The sequence below is a fragment of the Larimichthys crocea genome, chromosome III (genome assembly GCF_000972845.2).
Source record: "Larimichthys crocea isolate SSNF chromosome III, L_crocea_2.0, whole genome shotgun sequence".
In the NCBI taxonomy this organism is placed as follows: domain Eukaryota; kingdom Metazoa; phylum Chordata; class Actinopteri; family Sciaenidae; genus Larimichthys; species Larimichthys crocea.
The window spans coordinates 51075700-51093846 of NC_040013.1; the positions used below are offsets into that span (position 1 = coordinate 51075700).

An 18147-nucleotide genomic window follows, 5' to 3' on the forward strand; every position below is an offset into this window, starting at 1 on the left:
TCAGACTCTGTGTGCACTGTTTATGTTTGTGCTTGTGCTTGCATATGTATCAGTATCTATGTGTGAAAGTGTGTCTGTAAGCTGCTACAACGCTGGGAAATTATAGCTGCCACATCTCTCCCTGCACACACACACACACACACACACACACACACACACACACACACACACACACACACTCTGTACTCAGCACGGCAAACCATGGATGCACTAGATACACATTATGGATATATAGAGAGAAAGATATGTAGCCACAAAATTAGATTTAGACACACTGGCAGGCACGTATACACATATACACACACACACACACACACACACACACACACACACACACACCCTCAGGAAGGCAGGCAGACAGCCACTGCAATGCAGAATAGAGCTTCCCCCTTCACTGTGTGGGAGACACACCAATCACTGAGCGGTGGGGGTGGACTGGAGGTCCCTCCCTCTGTTATTTCAATAGTCTGTCGTCTTCTCTCTCTGTCTCTCCGTCTTTGTCTGTTGGTCTACCTGTCTCTCTCTCTCACCCCTTCTTCCTCTCTTACTGTATTCCACCCTCTCTCCCACATCTCTTATTTCCCAGCTCATTTAAATTGAAGACTGCCTCATTGACATAACATAACCCGAACCCTTATGTCGGCAAGGCAATACAGTGGCAGTGGAGATGCTCTGCTCTGAATATGAGTAATATAACAAAAATGTCATATTATTACAAAGACATGGGGGATATACAGTTTGTAGTCTGTTTATCCTGTTTTTAAACAGCATATTAACATATATATTTGTTTTTGTTCCTCTTTATGCCTGTTCAGTCAGCTGGCCTCAGCTGCTCTGTCATCACACAGAGTCCATGTCTGTGTCTGCTGAGCAGCCTCGGGTCTCTTTAAAACACAGACACAGATACTCAAGCTACAAGATGCTCATCATACACTGCTGCCGGCCATGAGCCTCAGACTGGCCTGTTTTTATTTATATTTATATTGCTGACATTTCTACCAGAATTATTAGTCATGATTGACAACTACTATGAAATGTACTATGAATAACACCTATGTCCTGAGTCAGAAGAAGGTCCCAAATCAAGTCCTAAAAAAGCCACAACAGAGCCTTCACAGGATTTAATGCTCTTTTAAAGTAACAGTTACATTTACAGACTTTTACACTGTCTAGTGCATTATAGCCTCCATAGTTAATTACAATGCATTCAAAACGTTTTATGACAATGCTCATAAACACACATAATGCTTTCTGATGCACTATATCAACCGTCAAAACACCATTCCTTGGATGTGTGCCAATAAAAGTGATTCTGATAATGTCTGACAGACTGTTTCTATGGACACAGTTGTGATTCATAACTCTGGAGGACCACAGTGGACACAATGAAATCATCTATAAAATCATCATGAATCAATAAGCCTTTTCTCCCTACCTCATCAATCATTTGACACAAAGTATTGATTCCTGATGCATTGATAATGTGATGCATCATGACGCTCACTGTACATTATCCCTCACATACACACAAATTCAAGTGTCTTATGGATGCTCTCCACTAGTTATAAACTAGAGGTTGACTGGTGGGGTATATATAGTTATGTATAATTATAAAAGCTTACGCTCACCTATACACACACCTCAATCATCTGCAGTAAGGTCTTGTGGATGTAAACCAGGGAGATGTGACCCATGCTGGTGCCCTAACCAGACCGTCCCACTCATCTTTGTACTTCACAGGGTTGATTCACTCTGGTGCCTGGATGCTCTGTATTTAGTCAGACAAGCTTTTTATCTTCTTTTATTCGAAAATAAGACTGAACAAGATTGTATAATTTGTCATTTTGTATGCCAAATCATTGTTTCCCCTATAATTTTTTTCAGCAGCGGTGCTGCTATGTCTGTGTCCATGAGGCTGAGACGCCGACCCGTATTCATGCGAGTGAGAATAGTTTCAATTAAATGACCTTGCAATCCTTATATGCAGCGGCGCTGCGCCTCTACTGCATGAATTTAGGGGAAACACTGCAAATGCACCTTTCCTTTGTGTTGTGTCATCTGATTGGCTGTTGTCCCAAAGTCTATCTGTTGTTAGGAGGATGATGAAGCACAAACTAACACTTATACAAACGTAAATCTCTGGTGCGGTGAAGTCACCATCGGCTGCCGGTTCGGCTGTTCCACAATGTGACAGGACACTGACTCTGTTTACCTGCTGAAAGCCAGCCTGCTATATACCTGTCAACGGGAGATGCTCCCGGGTCTGTGTGTTGGCTTGTCAGATCTAATAAACGCGTGTGTGTGTTTGTGTGTGTCTGTGGTCTCTTTGTGGTTTCTACAGTGAGTTTGCCAAGGAGAGGGAGCGGGTGGAAAAGAGGCAAGAATTCCTGAAGCTCCGTAGACAACAGCAAATAGAGAGAGAGTTAACTGGCTACCTGGAGTGGATCTGCAAAGCAGGTCAGAAACTATTATCACACACACACACACACACACACACACACACACACACACACACACACACACACACACACACACACACACACACACACACACACATGGGCTACACATCTGGGTTTAGCTCTCACTCGCCATTGTTTAAATAGAAACTGTAATTATAAAAACCTAATCGAGTTTGACACCAATCTGAACTAATTATGATGTGTTGCAGAGGAGGTGATGCTGGCTGAGGAGGACAAGAGCGCAGAGGAGAAATCTCTGGATGGAGCGTGGTACAAAAGGAAAAACAACAACTCTGGTGAGGACCGCCTTGTTTATTACAATTTAGTGCCACATTAGTAGTATAAATCCAGAGATAGCTTCAGGGGGGCGGGGGGGTTCTCTTGTCATGGTATGTTTGTTTCCTACAGTCTGTTGAAAGAAGCTGGCTGTCTTTCTTTTCTTCTCCTCTTTTATTGCTGTGTCACGACAGATATTCTACTCTGCTTTACTGCCATCACCATAACCAGCTGTCTGTGCATTACCGCCATCCACAGTCAGCCGAACTTTGCACCGGGTCCCTGCCATGCTCCATCTGTGCATCTTCATGCTGCTAGAACGCAAGATTGAAACAACACCGCTCTACTGTATCATTAGTGGTCGAAATCTCCACAGAATACTTTTAGTGCACTTTCACACCAGGAGTTCAGTTTCTCTTGGATGCACTGGGGGAAAAAATGATATGATGTTCTTTACAAATGCTGTAAACATAAAGTTATAAGGACTTCACTGACCGTTCAAAGTGATATTTGGAGATTAAGAGATTAAAGAGATTAACGGACATCTTTTCAAACCTAACCAAGGTTACAGACATTGTCACTTGTCATAGCAGGAAAAGCGAAAACAACAATAATAATGGATCCGTGCCATTAAGGGCCCAAGTAAGCTACGTAACAATACCACAGATCTGAAACTGGACAACCTAAATGGATTGCAGCCATCTTTAATGCTAATAATTCAATCTGTACTACAGAGAGAGATGGACATGAAACAAAAGTGTAGGGAATGATGGGAACACTGTAGCAAGGAGGAGGCAAAAACCCTTAATCGTAACAGGTTCAGATCACTGTGAGCAGCAGCCAAGTTAGAAAAAAACATCCAGGTGAGGACTTTCCAGTCCTGGCCTGAAGGCGGGCTGGTACCTTTTCCTGCATCTACATGCCTGATAATGAACTGCCAGATTATGTAATCTGGATTAGTCAATAAAACTCTCTCATGTTTTTTGTCAAGTCACAGTGTGTGCCCTTTAGTACCCTTTAGTCCAGTGTGAAGCTCATCTAGTGCTGTGTTAGTATATATGGGTATATTCATACATATACCGAGATTATATGTATATTATTAGATATACAATTAATCAATTGAACATTTAAAAAATGATTATATTCTGCGTCTTTTCAGCATTCAGTAGTCCAGTCTGTTAGACCTACCACCAACCTTGCTGACTGAGTAATTGATATGTGCCTGATACAGATCATTTTACAAGCAACCCCCTCCGAGGTCTGCGCGAGTGTGCAAGCTCATACATTCTCCTCTTATCCAGGCTATGCTGCCTCTCATCTGCAGCCTCACCCAGGGTAACAGTCATAGTGATTATGGGTGCCAGGGTGGAAGGGTAATGAGATTAGAATGAAGTGGAGAGATTTCAGAGGCAGCGTGGGATTACGAGGGCTCTTCTCTTCTGTGGAGTTGAAATACTCTCCCTGGTGTTTTTTTACTAGCGCTCAACAGAAAAACTGAACTGTGTTAAGTTATGAAACACCAACAGTGAGCTGGGAAGGAAATCTGCACTATAGTTTATTACAGTAAAAATGATTTACAACACTTTATACCTGGCACACATCAGGGGCCTCTATTTCTGTTTCATAATAATAATTGTAGGGTTGCACCTAATGATAATTTTCATTGTCTATTAATCTAACAGTTATTTGTCACTGTCAGTTGTAACAAATGTCACTGTTGACTTTTCAGATATCTTGTTTTGCTGGCCAACACTCCAAAATCTAACAAGACCAAAGCACAGATTTTCTGTTGATCAAGTAATAAATAAATATCAGAATAGAAACCTCCATCTACTGTACACATTCAGTTTCTATAGCCATATATTCAGGATCCATCCATCCATTTTCTGTACCCGCTTATCTTCATCAGGGTTGTGGGGGGTTTGCAGCTGGAGCCTATCCCAGCTGACTTAGGGCGAGAGGTGGGGTACACCCTGGACAAGTCGCCAGTCCGAACCAGGAACCTTCTTGCTGCTGCCCATATTCAGGATCCCTTTGAGAATACAAACAACAGCTGTATGCTTGGTTGATTTACAGTTCATACATGTAACTCCATACTGTATATCAAATGATCTTCTGAGCTTCTTCTTCTGTTTTGTGGCTGGTACACCGATTGTGTTGAGAAGTGGTACAGTATAATCCAGCAAGATTTGATACGAATTACTGGATAATAAAGATGGATAGTAAATAAAGTAAACTGGTCAGATATAGCATGGTGAAGAAGAGATCTTCCTCACTGAGCGTTAACAAAAACTTTGTGAATTGAATGAGATTTCAGCGGCTTTCTGATTTGTCATTGATCATTTCCCATATTGTATTTGTAGTGCTGAAGAGGACCAAGAAGAGTAAGAATGACCTCATCAATGCAGAGGAAGGCGAGGACCACTTCACTGACATCTCATCTGTTGGTGAGGACGATACCTGAGACACAACATCTGCATATTACCGCAAGTGTGTTAAAGTCAGCATGTTGATGCATTGCTGACTGGTACAAAACACTGTACTATGTTAAAGTAGCTTGGCATGAAAAGCTGAATAGGCATCATTAAAAATATTTTAGTATACATATACGTATATAGCGCCATCAAACACACTTTCATTCCTTTTATAGTAGATGTAACAAATAATATTTGTACATGAGACAGAATCCCCACAATCGTTTTATTGTTTTATTGGTATGTTCAAAGGTAAAATGATCCAGTAATTCATAAAAATAGATCCATTTTTTGATCATGATCATATACATCAGACGATTTGGACAGAAGAAACTGTTTTTCTGACTGAGCTTTAGACTCTAAACTGGTAAACATCGATTGTTGCTGCCCCACCGCTGGTTATTAGTCCAATTTAGGTCCCGCTGTCGACATTCGACACAACAGCTGCCACACTGGTGAGTCCTGCTAGCATGTAGTTCTGTTAATAATAACTACTCACTCACTACTCACATGAGATAGTCTTCTATATACAGTATCTATCCGGTTCTTCAGAGCTAAGGTGAGACCGGGGTGAAAACCTTTTTGACGCGTTGCTTCTGCCCTCCTATACGAGAGAGAGAGAGAGAGAGGGGGGGGGGGTCTTCAGGTGATATGAGTCAGATGTCTGGCCTAAAATAGATCAGGAAATGATGAGCCCACTAGTCTTCCTGTGCTCGTAATGAAATTCTAATAGAACAATTCTTCTCTTTCACTTTTGTGTTCAGTCCCACTTGACATTTGGGCTTAATTTAAGTTACAGAAGGTTTAATATAGTACAGGCTAATGGCAGTAGGAAGGGGAGGGAGTGGTGAAGATTGTGGCACTGTAATCTGAAACATGTTATGTCACAGTTAAAGCTCATCAGAATACGAAAAAAGCTCCTGATGATATTGTATAAGTTTGTCCTAGTGGTCCTTCCCGTTATTTCAGCCGTGATCTGGTGAGACGACCTCAGTGTTAGACTCGATCACTTTATTGCCGTTTTGGCGTGTTTTGTTCCAACTGCCCCCCCAGGGTCGCCGTTCGCCCGGGCCAGTGTAAAAAGCAAGAACGAGAGCTCCTCGTACTTCAGGAGGAAAGAGAAGAGGATTCGCTTTACCATCCGCCGTCTGGTCAAATCCCAGAGCTTCTACTGGACTGTGTTGTGTCTGGTTGGCCTCAACACGCTGTGTGTAGCCATCGTACACTATGACCAGCCCGAGTGGCTCACCTATGCACTATGTGAGTGTACATTGTGAATAATGATCATATTCCTGTATAACGGACATTATTGAGAGAGTTTGCTGACTTCTCTTTACTGGTGTTACTGTAACATTTTAACGTTTAGCATGGTGTTGAAATTAGCACTACATGCAACTGTAATTACAGCAGTATCACTTTAGGATGGAGCTATGACAGTCGTAGAAGAGTATGCAAACTTATTAGGAGGTGCTGAAGGTTTGAGGTCTAAAAAAAAGTGGACCATACACATGCAGCTCTTCATCTTACCATTCACTTGTAAGTGATGATCCACATATAAAGATATAATAATCTTAATTATCATAAGACACTTTAGGCATATTGCAGCTGCTACTCTGATTCTTGTTCCTCTGCTCAGGCTGATAAAAAAACACTCTGGTGTCCTGCTTTAGATCTAGATATGGACAAACGGCAGAAACACATGTACAAACACACAGCACATCATACAAATATGTGTCACACACTCCATCATGGGAGAACACAGCAGTTATTTCCTCAAACAATAGACTCTGTGTGTGTCATATTTGTTGTGGCCACAGCTGAGCAGGCAGCAGCAGCGCTCCTCTGTTGAGTTGTGGAAATCAGCAGGGAGAGCCTTTTTAACCTTTGACATTGATCTGTGTGTCTTCTCATTGTCCCTGGACAGACCTGGCCGAGTTTGTATTCCTGGGCCTGTTCCTGGCAGAGATGTCCATGAAAATGTACGGCCTCGGACCCCAGAACTACTTCCACTCCTCTTTCAACTGTTTTGACTTTGGGGTGAGTCGTCCTGTTCGGATGGTAGTTCAGTCAATCCACAGTGTGGTTTTTAGAGTGTGAGCATTGTGGTGGTGATTCAAACGATTCAGGACTTTTGTTTCAGTGTAAAACGTGTTTGATTATTGTCAGAATAGCAGAAAACAATTGAACTGATGTAATGACTGTATAATGATATTTGGAGATGAAAGCTGCGGAGGCCTGTGTATTCATCAGACTGTGTTCACAGGTGATAATTGGCAGTATTTTTGAGGTGATCTGGGCTGCCATCAAACCCGGGGCCTCATTTGGGATCAGTGTCCTGCGGGCTCTGAGACTGCTCAGGATCTTTAAAGTCACCAAGTGAGTCATTAGAAATGTCTGTCTGTGTGCTAATGAAGTCATAATTATTCTGCACATCAACCCTGTGTGTGTATCTTTGTGTGTGTGTGTGTGTGTGTGTGTGTGTAGGTACTGGAACTCTTTGAGGAATCTGGTGGTATCCCTCCTCAACTCCATGAAGTCTATCATCAGCCTGTTGTTCCTACTCTTCCTCTTCATCGTGGTCTTCGCTCTGCTGGGCATGCAGCTGTTTGGTGGCCAGTGAGTCATTGTTTGTTTCTACTGCTGCTGATTTTGTGAAGAAATAAAACACAGATATTGACAAGATCAGTGGCTCATTTGACACAAGAAGAGTCATAACTCTGAGCACACAGATACGCATATTCTTACAATCAACACAATTTACTCCAGTGACAGCAGTCTATAAATCAGATCCTAGAAAAGATCCAGTCCTGCCCATTGTTATATGTATTCCAGCCACAGTGCTGCTGAAGACTGCTTAGTTTTTCAGTCTTTGCAGGACAAACATGGCCTAAAACAAAAAGTTTTTTTTCAGATACCCTTAAGTAAGACATTATATTAATCAGAAGAGCAGACCATCGGCCTTGGTTTCAATACCAAGCAACTCCATGTCTAGATTGTACAACAGTCTTTTATATGCAAAACATGAAAACACATTACATTGAAGGATTTCTGAGGAGGCTTGGGGGGATTTTCAGCTTTCAATGGTTCTCAACTAATTTCATGGAATAGAGAGCACTGCTGGAAGAATAGACCCAATACCAGGAGACCAGGATACAGAAAATATCGGTTTGAATACAAATCATTATCACATATTCTGGGACTGCACCAAACTGAGTTTGTATTGGAATGGCATTCAGAAAGCCTTGAGAACAGTATTCAAAACTCACATACCATTGAACTTGGACACTATATCTGCAGTTTCATGCTACTTCCCTCTTCCTGATTCTTATAATAGAAATGTAAGCTCCCTTGGTTCTATTGTGTATATAGTTACTCTTTAATATCCTGTGAGATGGATATATGTAAGGTGTTTGAAGCTGAAAACTACTGGTTGATTTAAGCAGTACACGTAGATGTATACATAAAGTTATACATAGATATATGCGCCTAGAAGTGGAGAAGATGGAGGGCTGAGAGTCTTCCCATGGACAGACTTATGGCCCACAAGAATAACTGGATGTAATATCTTTCTGTGTTCATGCATATGTACATCTATGTATCTAAAAATCAGATAAGGGTTCCATGTAAGAATTTCAAGAGGTCAACAGCTGTGGCTTTAAAATCTTGGAACAGAACTAAAAGAAAAGAAAAACATGTTTCACAGTTTTCCTTTGCTACTTGCTATGGTTTCCTTTTAATGAGATCCAGACCAAAAAAAAAAAGAGAAGCTCTCATGGATTTTAAGAAGGCGCCAGACAAATTCTGCTGTCACTCTGACCTCCTTTATCTGCATCCCTCACAGTGAGGGGGGGAGATGTAATTAGGTTCCGGCAGACAGACAGAGATACAAAATGTCAGCATTAGCACAACTCATCCATTTGAGAAGAATAAACACTCAGAGATCAGCCACGGGGTCGCACAGACGAGCCACTCAGATTACTCAAATGTAATAGGTGTATATTGTGCTGGAATAATGTGCGGCAGCTTAATGGGGAGAGGACAATAAGCTGCTCCATCCTCCTGCAGGAGGAGGAGTGAATGTAATTGTGTTGTCTCTCTGGAGCTCCATCACGTTCTATTTGTCTCCTCCCTGTAGGTTTAATTTCGAAGACGAAACGCCGACAACCAACTTTGACACATTCCCAGCAGCCATTCTCACCGTCTTCCAGGTAAAAGTCAACTCCATCATGCTTTCTTTTTTTTTTTTTTTTTGGCGTTCTCTGAACTGGACTCAAAAACCAGCCTGTGTCTCTCCTGCAGATCCTAACCGGGGAGGACTGGAACGCAGTCATGTACCACGGGATCGAATCACAGGGAGGCGTTCACGGGGGAATGTTCTCCTCCATTTATTTCATTGTTCTCACTCTCTTTGGAAACTGTATCCTGCCCAATTGATCCAGATTGATTCGACTTTGTGGCTGTCAGGCAGCCGTATAACACTGTGAAAGAATTTATCATTGATTTGAAGAACAGCTGCAGTTGTACATATTGATTCTGTGTTCATCAATCATTTGATCTTTTCCTGAGAACGCAAATAACTAGACACACTCCTCAACGTGTTCTTGGCCATCGCTGTTGATAACCTTGCAAATGCCCAGGAACTTACTAAGGTACAGTATTATTTATTAGGTTAGATTATTACATATGCTGGCTTCATAGCTGCTTACAGTTAGAGATAGAAGAAGTAGCGATCCTGCCCACAAAATGCATCAATAAAAGTCTTTTTAATCTTTTATCCTAAACTGAATCCCACGCACTGTCTCCCAGTTCACCACTGAAGAACACAACTCTTGCTTTAAGAAGTTGTTCCATTCTTTACATGCTGATGCTAATTCGATCTTATTCATAAAAAAGGATGGATCAATAAAATAACTTCAATCGTGCACATCACAAACAAATAACGGCTTGTTGCTGGTAAAGGCTGGCTAAAAGAATCCCCGCCGGGTTGTGGAATCACCTGTTCTTTAATAACTCACAATAATGTTTAAAAATCAATTTACTACTTAGTTTCAGTTGCTATCACTTGTGTAGGATTTAGAGGTATATCGCAGTGTAGTTGTAGATGCAGCCAAGGAAAGAACAACTAGTGTCATCAAGTGTTTGTGTCTGTCAGTTCTGGGCACGGTGGTTCAACACGGCCATTGAGTCCATAGAAAAGGATCTCATCATTCTGCACTTATACACTGATGAAAACATAGCTATGCATATTAATTCAATTCAGTTCAATTTTATTTATATAGCACCAATTCATAACAAAAGTTATCTCACAGATAACATGACACTCCATATAGAGCAGATCTAGACCATACTCTTTATAATATTATCTACAGAGACCCAACAGTATTATATTCCATTGCCGCTATATGCCTGAGCCCTCTGAATCTTAGAGACTGAGACTACCAACAAAGGGAGAGATCATGTTCATTGAAAGACTTTTAATGTGAAACATCACAGCAGTTCAAGTGAGTGATAGAAATAATCAGTGAATGAAAATAAGCTCATCAAAACAAGTCAACCAGTGAAAATAAAGGCCTGTCTCAAAATATCTAAAATAATTCAGCAGTGTTTTTCTAGTCGACATGCTTGTTATAGGAAGTGTCCACGTATCAGCTGAACTCAGATATGCTGGGCATCCTGTATCAGTGATAACAGTGATGAAGGTCATAGTAATGGTACAGTATGGTGTATACTGTATGTATGCATGTATGTTTGTTCTTGCACATGCGGCCCAGGATGAAGAGGAGCAAGAGGAGGCCATCAATAAAAAGCTTGCGCTCCAGAAGGCCAAGGAGGTAAAGGAGGTCAGCCCCATGTCGGCCGCTAACATCTCCATCACAGCGTGAGTCTACCTCTTCTAATGTTTGTTCTGGCTTCTGTCTGAAAACTCACACACAGCCACAGGAATTCAGGGTATCTTTGTTGTACAGCTAACCTGTTCACCAATAAGCCCATACACATGCCTCTGCAGGGCACACATATAAAGAAATTTAATATCCATATTAAACCCTATTAAATAAATATTTTACTTGAAGCCTAAACATAGAGAAAATCATAAAACAGCTATGCATAGGATAGTTCAGTAATGAAGTATAATTATACACACATGAAGAAGTCCATGACTGTAGCTAATTCTGTTTATAACCCAGCTGAACCTCGTCAGAATTCATTAATGCCTCCATGCATGGTCTCTGTTTGTAGTTCTGAAATGTGACGATGATGACAACCTGTTGTTGAAGCACAGCATATTGTTCCCTCACAGAGTCAATGTCACAGTGAAAGTCAGTATTAATCTCCTCACCCACGCACATTCTGTTCTTCACTTGTTTTCTTCTCGAGGCAGATCCCTGCCAAGTGACCTCTGCGGTCAGGACATTAACAGACAAAATGTGAAGTGATAGATGTTTTAGACTGTCTAAAATAGCCAGTATGTTCATGATTTCCCATTATATATTTGCCATACAACCACACAGGCCACTTAAATCACACACATACTGCATGGATGATGTAAATGTATCAATTCACAAGGCTGATTATGGACTTACTCACAGTGCCAGTTAAAAGTTTGAACACACCTTCTCATTCAGTGCTTTTTCTTTATTTTATTATTTTCTACAGTGTAGATGAACACTGCAAACATCAAAACTCTGAAATAACATGTATGGAATGAAGCTTAAGTATGTTTGATATTTTAGATTCTTCTTCACTTTTTCCTTTAAAGACAGCTTTGCACATTCTTCTCTGAGTCAGCGTGATGAGGTCGTCACCTGGAATACTTTTCCAACAGTCTTGAGGGTTCTCCATCACTTGTTGGCTGTTTTTCTTTCACTCTGCAGTCCAATTTATGCCAAACTATTTTAGGGTTTAGGTCAAGTGACTGTGGAGACCAAGTCATCTGAGGCAGCACTCTTTGTTGGTTTTTGAGACTGAACTTAAAGACACATTTAAAGTTGTTGAATTTTTTCAGAATGACTGACCTTCATGTCTTAAAGTAATGATGGACTGTTGTGTCTCTTCACTTACTGAGTGGTTCCTGCCATAATATTGAATACTACAGTAGTCAAACAGAGCTATTTACTGTATGCCAACATTACCTCTGACCAACAACTGATGGTCTCAAACACATTAACAAGGCAGAAATTCCACTAATTAACTTCTGATGTTAATTAAAAATTGTTCCGGGTAACGATCTTATGAAGCTGATCAGGAGAGGAGTGTACAAAGCTGTCATCAAATCATTTTTTTGTTTCCCGCATCATTCCATATGTGTTATTTCAGAGTTTTGATGTGTTCATCTACAGTGCATAAAATAACAGAAATAAATAAAGAAAAAAAAAACTGGATGAGAAGGTGTGTCCAGACTTTTGACTGGTTCTGTATTTATTTCTCCAATTATTTAACTTGATAGATCGTTCTGGGATTGAATATGTGCTGTTTTATTCTCGTTTCAGAAACTTTCCTTTAGCATTCTTAAAGAATTAAAGATACTGTTCTGTGTTCTGCAACAATATGTGTGTTATGCATTTATTTTTAAGAGTGCTGCTCTGGAGACAGTAATAATCTTGGTGGAGATGAACCTTTGCGTCAGAAACAGAGTGTCAGAAGAAGAAGCAGAATGTTTGGAAATATGAGAAACAATAAACTGTAGATCTTTACTCTTAAGGAGCTGCATTATACACATAACATTTAACTTTTTAATTTTAAGATCGATCGACTGTCAAAAACTTAACACTAATCAATATTTCTATATATGTAACAGATCCAGTGACCGTGTGCAATTTGAAAGGAGTTGCTCTTTGGAGCATCTACAGCCTGTTTTGGTTTTACAGGCAACAAACAAGCATTAAGCTGCTGTACTGCCAATTGTAATTGTATAGGGTGTTGTATAGGGTGGCCACAAAGTAAGTGCCCGGCCTGTTTTTGCTTACCTACTCCACACATAATACAAGGGCTACTACACTACTTTAGTGTCAGTGGACAGTTTGGCCTGTTTAAGTTAAATGAATTGTCTAAGTCTAAGCACAGCAGACCAGTTTGCCACAGTAAAGCCACAAAGTGTACTAGATGCTGTTTTTGGTACTTTATCTCAATAGTGAGCCAATATTTTTTTTTAGCTCCACTCATGACATTATTCTTGTATTTAGAGTAGCTTTACCTCTACAGAGATCTGTACAATTCAGTTTGCTTGCTTGTTTATAAATTGCACTGTAACCCTACTCTGTCACATCTGGGTTTTAATAGTATTTGCCTTGCTCAGGGTAGCTAAGAAACTGAATGAACTGTCACTATGGCAGTCAAAATGCCCCCAATGGTCTATGGTGTGACATTTCCTTTCTGGTTCAGTCTTAGTCTTGTGTTTCTGAGCTTTGATTGCCCATTGCATTGAAATGTGACGAGAGGCTAAAGGCCACAGAGAAGACAGAGAAATGTCCACTGGTGTCTGGCTGTTTCTCTGACTTCATCCTATATGATGTTCCCCCCTCCCCCATTTTTGTTTTGTGCATGTGCAGTTTTCTAACACGCAGTCGAGGTAACGCGCACTCTAGCAGCTCATCCATCTGCAGCGTTAACTCACTGTGAGTTATTACCTCTCCGTTACAATATTTAAATCCTGCCATTACCCCTCTCTCAGCCCTCTTCTTCTGCTGCCAAACTCTGTCTTCTTCTCGTGCCGTCATTCTCCACAGTGTGTGAATTGCCCTTAAGAACATGGCAGCTCTTCTGCGCTCACACAGAGCTGCGTGTGTGTTTCAATATTTCCATTCCTGTGTTTTGTTTTTATTATTTCTCTGTGATGGGAAATTGTCTGTGGCCATGATCATGGTATCTGACTGTTTGTGATAGATATCATTGTTCATACTGTTTGTGTTCATGATGTATATTTGCAGCTGTGATTCATTTCCACGAGCTCAATGTAAATATGTATTGTATGTTATCGCTGTTTCGCTAGCTTTATATTTGTGAGACGTTATGTCTTTAATAGGAACCAATGAGCAGGTAGGAAAGTCAAAACAAATTAAGACGGACTATAATGTTGTTACTGTGGGATTTTTCATTGGATTTGTTAACAATAAGAAAAATCTAGAGTAATGGCAGCTCATCTTCAACAGTCCATCCAACAAAAACACTAAAAGAAACCTTACTGCCTTAATAACATGAAGAATGGGTAGAAAGCCACCGAGCTTTTCATTGAGACAAGGTTTCTTTGCACCTCATCATGTGATCATGTGTACACTACATCCAATATTGTTTGTAGCATCTATAAGCAATGTTAAGACAACCCACTAAGAGTTTGCATATTGCAGCTGCAAGAATTCCTGTAATATGCAGATAATGTGCACTTCATCACTCTCCAACAAAAGCTGTTGCTTGGCAGATACTGTAGGTCTAACAGATTAAAGACAGAGTTTGAATTGGTGATGAAATTCTATTTGTGTACCATTTTTAAGGGCTTGTTTGACCTTTTTAACTTTATTTACATAAATTTCATTTTCAAAAAATTAAATCTCTTTCCTCTGAGACAGAGGCTCAAAAAGCAAAAGCATTCGTAATCATGACTGTGACTACCTCCATCCTCATTATTCTCCTGCTTCTTCTCAGCAAAAAAACTATTTTTGTTTTTTGTATAATTTTACAGAGCACATGTTTCCCCCCGTTAGTTCCCTGGTGTTCTTTGCTCCCTCTGTGCTTCTGTCCGTAACCTCTTTCTGCCCCTTTGAAGTTCCTTCTCTCCCTCTGTTTGTTTCAATGTTGCTCCCTTTATGTGTTCGTAGGAGTTATGTCTGCACCCCAGTCCATCACTACTTGAGGTAAAGCCAACCGCTTGCTAGCAAGGTGGTCAATGATGATGATGATGATGATGATTACATGCATAGAAACATACATAATCATATTCTCATTCTTTACATTATTGAAAGTAAGACCACATGTGAAAATCATGTTATGGGCTTTTCTGTTCACTCAGTGAGCCTAGTCCCATGTTGTCCATCCACCTCTTAGCAGGAGTTCCTAGAGAGTGTAGTGCAGTGTGCTTGCTCTTGATGTTTTACATATGTAGAGTGTATGTATGTTGTGCATATATGTAGATGGCGAGTATGAGGAATACAACTGCAGGATGCTGGAGTGTTGAGAACATGGGATGAAGTTATTTTCTGTTCCTAATCCATGAACAGATTTGTTTCTGTGATGAACTGCCACATTAAGTAATGGCATTGTAACACATAATGTAGAATGAGGTGAAGGGAGAGAGCACTGTTTTTTTAGTTCATACAGTATCAAAAGTGCATGCATCCAACCATTTCAAAGTACTCTATTACAGAAGAAAAGAAAAAAGTAGCATGTTAAAGCATGGTAATGTGGCCATGCTTGGCCTTTCTTCAGGCATATCCATGGATGAGCTCTCTCCACAGTACACTGTGATAAATAGACCCAGTTGTTTGCTGTGCTGAAAGCTCCATTGCACCTTGGTCATACTGTAAACCATTCAGCATGTAGGGACTATGTGTGCCATCATGAGACAATGTACAATGAAATATACAGCTGGTTTTATGTACCATAAAGTGTAGTACATAAACGTGAATGTATCACACCTCAAAAGAAACCATGTGTGTCATTGGAAATGTTTTGTGACAAACTATTGTGACAAATTGTTGCGCTGACATTAAAATCGAAGGTTTAGAAAATGATTTACACAAGATTTTATACGGTAATATCAATCTCATAAGTTTTGATTTGTCTGGTTCTTCTGCCCCTTCTCTAGTAAGGAGCAGCAGAAGTCAATGAAGACAATGTCGGTGTGGGAGCACAGGGCCAACCAGCTGAGGAGGCAGAACCGGGCGAGCTGCGAGGCCCTCTACTGTGAGCTGGAGCCTGAGGAGCGTCTCCGCCTGTCCACGGCCCTCCACATTCGGCCCGATATGAAGACCCACCTTGACAGGCCGCTTGTTGTTGAGCCTCACGATGGTCCCTTGCTGGGCGGCCACCAACACCATCATCACAAGCCCTGCATGCCAGAGGAGGCTGAGACTGCCGCTGACCCTCTTCCACCTTCTGTGCCTCACCAGCCCCGACGCCACCACCGTCACAGAGACAGGGCCAGGGTTAGAGAGGAGACAAATGATAATGGCGACACCAGTAAAGACGGGGGCCACCACGTCCATCACAGCCGCTCCAAAGACCACGACGGCAGCCGTGGAAAAGAGGGAAAGAGTGAGAGGTCCCACAGCCGAGAGGGAGGCAGGAGGCATCACCATCAGAGCTCAGTGGACGACAGTGGAGGTGGAGGAGTCACGAATGAGAGAGAGCATCGCCATCATCATTCACACCGACAGTCCCGAGGGGGCAACGGGACTGTGAACAGCGGAGGCAAGGGAGAGCGTAGATCCCGCCACAGAGATGGACGTTCATCTAACAGGGACGGGGATAAGAATTCCAAAGGAGAAAGTGGTGCCAACGGAGCAAGGAGAAGACATCGGAATCATGGATCTAGGGGTCAGTCTGCAGTTGAAGGAGAGGAGTCCAACGGGAGAGAGAAGACCCACAGTAACAGGTAAAAATTAAACTACTGGGGAGGCAGGTTAAGTTAGCAAAAACTTAAATATGTCATCATATTTGGTATTTGTCTGCACTGGTGCTGACAAAAAATGGAGATGTCATGTAAGTTTGTACAGTTTGTAAGTTTGATGATGTCATGCCGGGGGGAGCTGCACCTGCACAGACTAAGCTCTGACCTGGCTGCTGTCCAACATCTGTAGAGGAGGAATGCGCACAGAGAGAGAAAACATGTGTGGAAGTGATGCATGGGGCGAGTTCACGTGAACTCACTTGAAATATCATGGCTTCAGGCAGGCAGGTCAAGTGATAAAACATTGTTCCAGGTAAGTTATTACTAACTTAGAAACATTGTTTTTGCGCCTTCCACCTTCTCTCCACCGCTCTTTGTGACTTTCTGTCTTAAACACACACATGCTGTTCACAGTGCAGAAAACAACAAGAGCACTGACACTTTGGTATTTGTAGTCTCCTAAATATCACAGGTATACACAATGCATCCAAGCACGTACATACCCCTTTAATAACCCTATGCATAAGCAATTTGACTTAATTACATTTACACACAGATTTTCAGGAAGTGTTACAGTTTTTCCACCAACTAGTTCATGGTGAATATGTGTACCTTTATATAAAGCCTAGTTGTTTTTCTATTTTCTTACATTTCTGCAGTGTTTTGTATACAGCTTAACTCTGTGTTGGATGGTAATATTCATAACTCAGGTTCTTACAACCAAATGGTGGTTAGTCACGTATATGCTTATCTGCCTATTTTTGATTTCCTAGTGTCACTATTATGTAACATAGACGCAGGCCACACACATATCGTTTGTCTGCTACAGTGCACAACTCAACAAAATATAAACATATGTCTAGACATTGTTGTATTATTTTTAGGGCTGTCAAAAAAATTAACTATTATCGCCCAAAATTCTGTAATTAATCGCGATATATAGTCCATAACTGTATAATAAATGACAATAAATTAATAAATTAAATGCATTTTTCTGGACTGAAGCTTATTAATCATATTATTTATGTTAAAAGATCAATTAATGTAGAAAATAACCCAGATAAAGTATATGAAATTCATTCATGTTATTGGCTTAAGGTGCACATATGCACAGTGCAAACAGAAAAAAGCCAGAATGAGGAAATATACTGGGAGTGCCACACTCCTGTAGTGTAGACTGGGTGTTTTGCTTTGAGTGATATGTTAAAGTCGTGTTACTCTGTGGAATTTAAATTCGGCTTTGCAACTGTGCTTGCCTTGTTGTTTTTGTCCAACGAGCCGTCGGGCAACTTTTTAAAATGAAATGTTCCCCCTAAAAGTCCATCCTTATCCATCTTTA

The 18147-nt window shown here is 41.0% G+C and overlaps 1 protein-coding gene across 3 annotated transcripts in view; it reads left to right on the plus strand.

Annotated features, from left to right (window-relative positions):
• cacna1ba (calcium channel, voltage-dependent, N type, alpha 1B subunit, a) overlaps positions 1-18147 on the plus strand; it is a 121183-nt gene that overhangs the window by 52254 nt on the left and 50782 nt on the right. Inside the window, exons 8-21 of one of the 3 annotated variants that reach the window (XM_027278178.1) lie at positions 2342-2457; positions 2669-2755; positions 5099-5182; positions 6245-6469; positions 7134-7246; positions 7473-7585; positions 7694-7825; positions 9345-9417; positions 9509-9626; positions 9791-9858; positions 10981-11087; positions 13756-13821; positions 15019-15054; positions 16005-16793. In XM_027278178.1, coding sequence (XP_027133979.1) covers positions 2342-2457; positions 2669-2755; positions 5099-5182; positions 6245-6469; positions 7134-7246; positions 7473-7585; positions 7694-7825; positions 9345-9417; positions 9509-9626; positions 9791-9858; positions 10981-11087; positions 13756-13821; positions 15019-15054; positions 16005-16793 — 2127 coding nt within the window. The remainder of the gene's footprint in view (positions 1-2341; positions 2458-2668; positions 2756-5098; positions 5183-6244; positions 6470-7133; positions 7247-7472; positions 7586-7693; positions 7826-9344; positions 9418-9508; positions 9627-9790; positions 9859-10980; positions 11088-13755; positions 13822-15018; positions 15055-16004; positions 16794-18147) is intronic. The other 2 variants (XM_027278177.1, XM_027278179.1) reach the window with 2 other exon arrangements.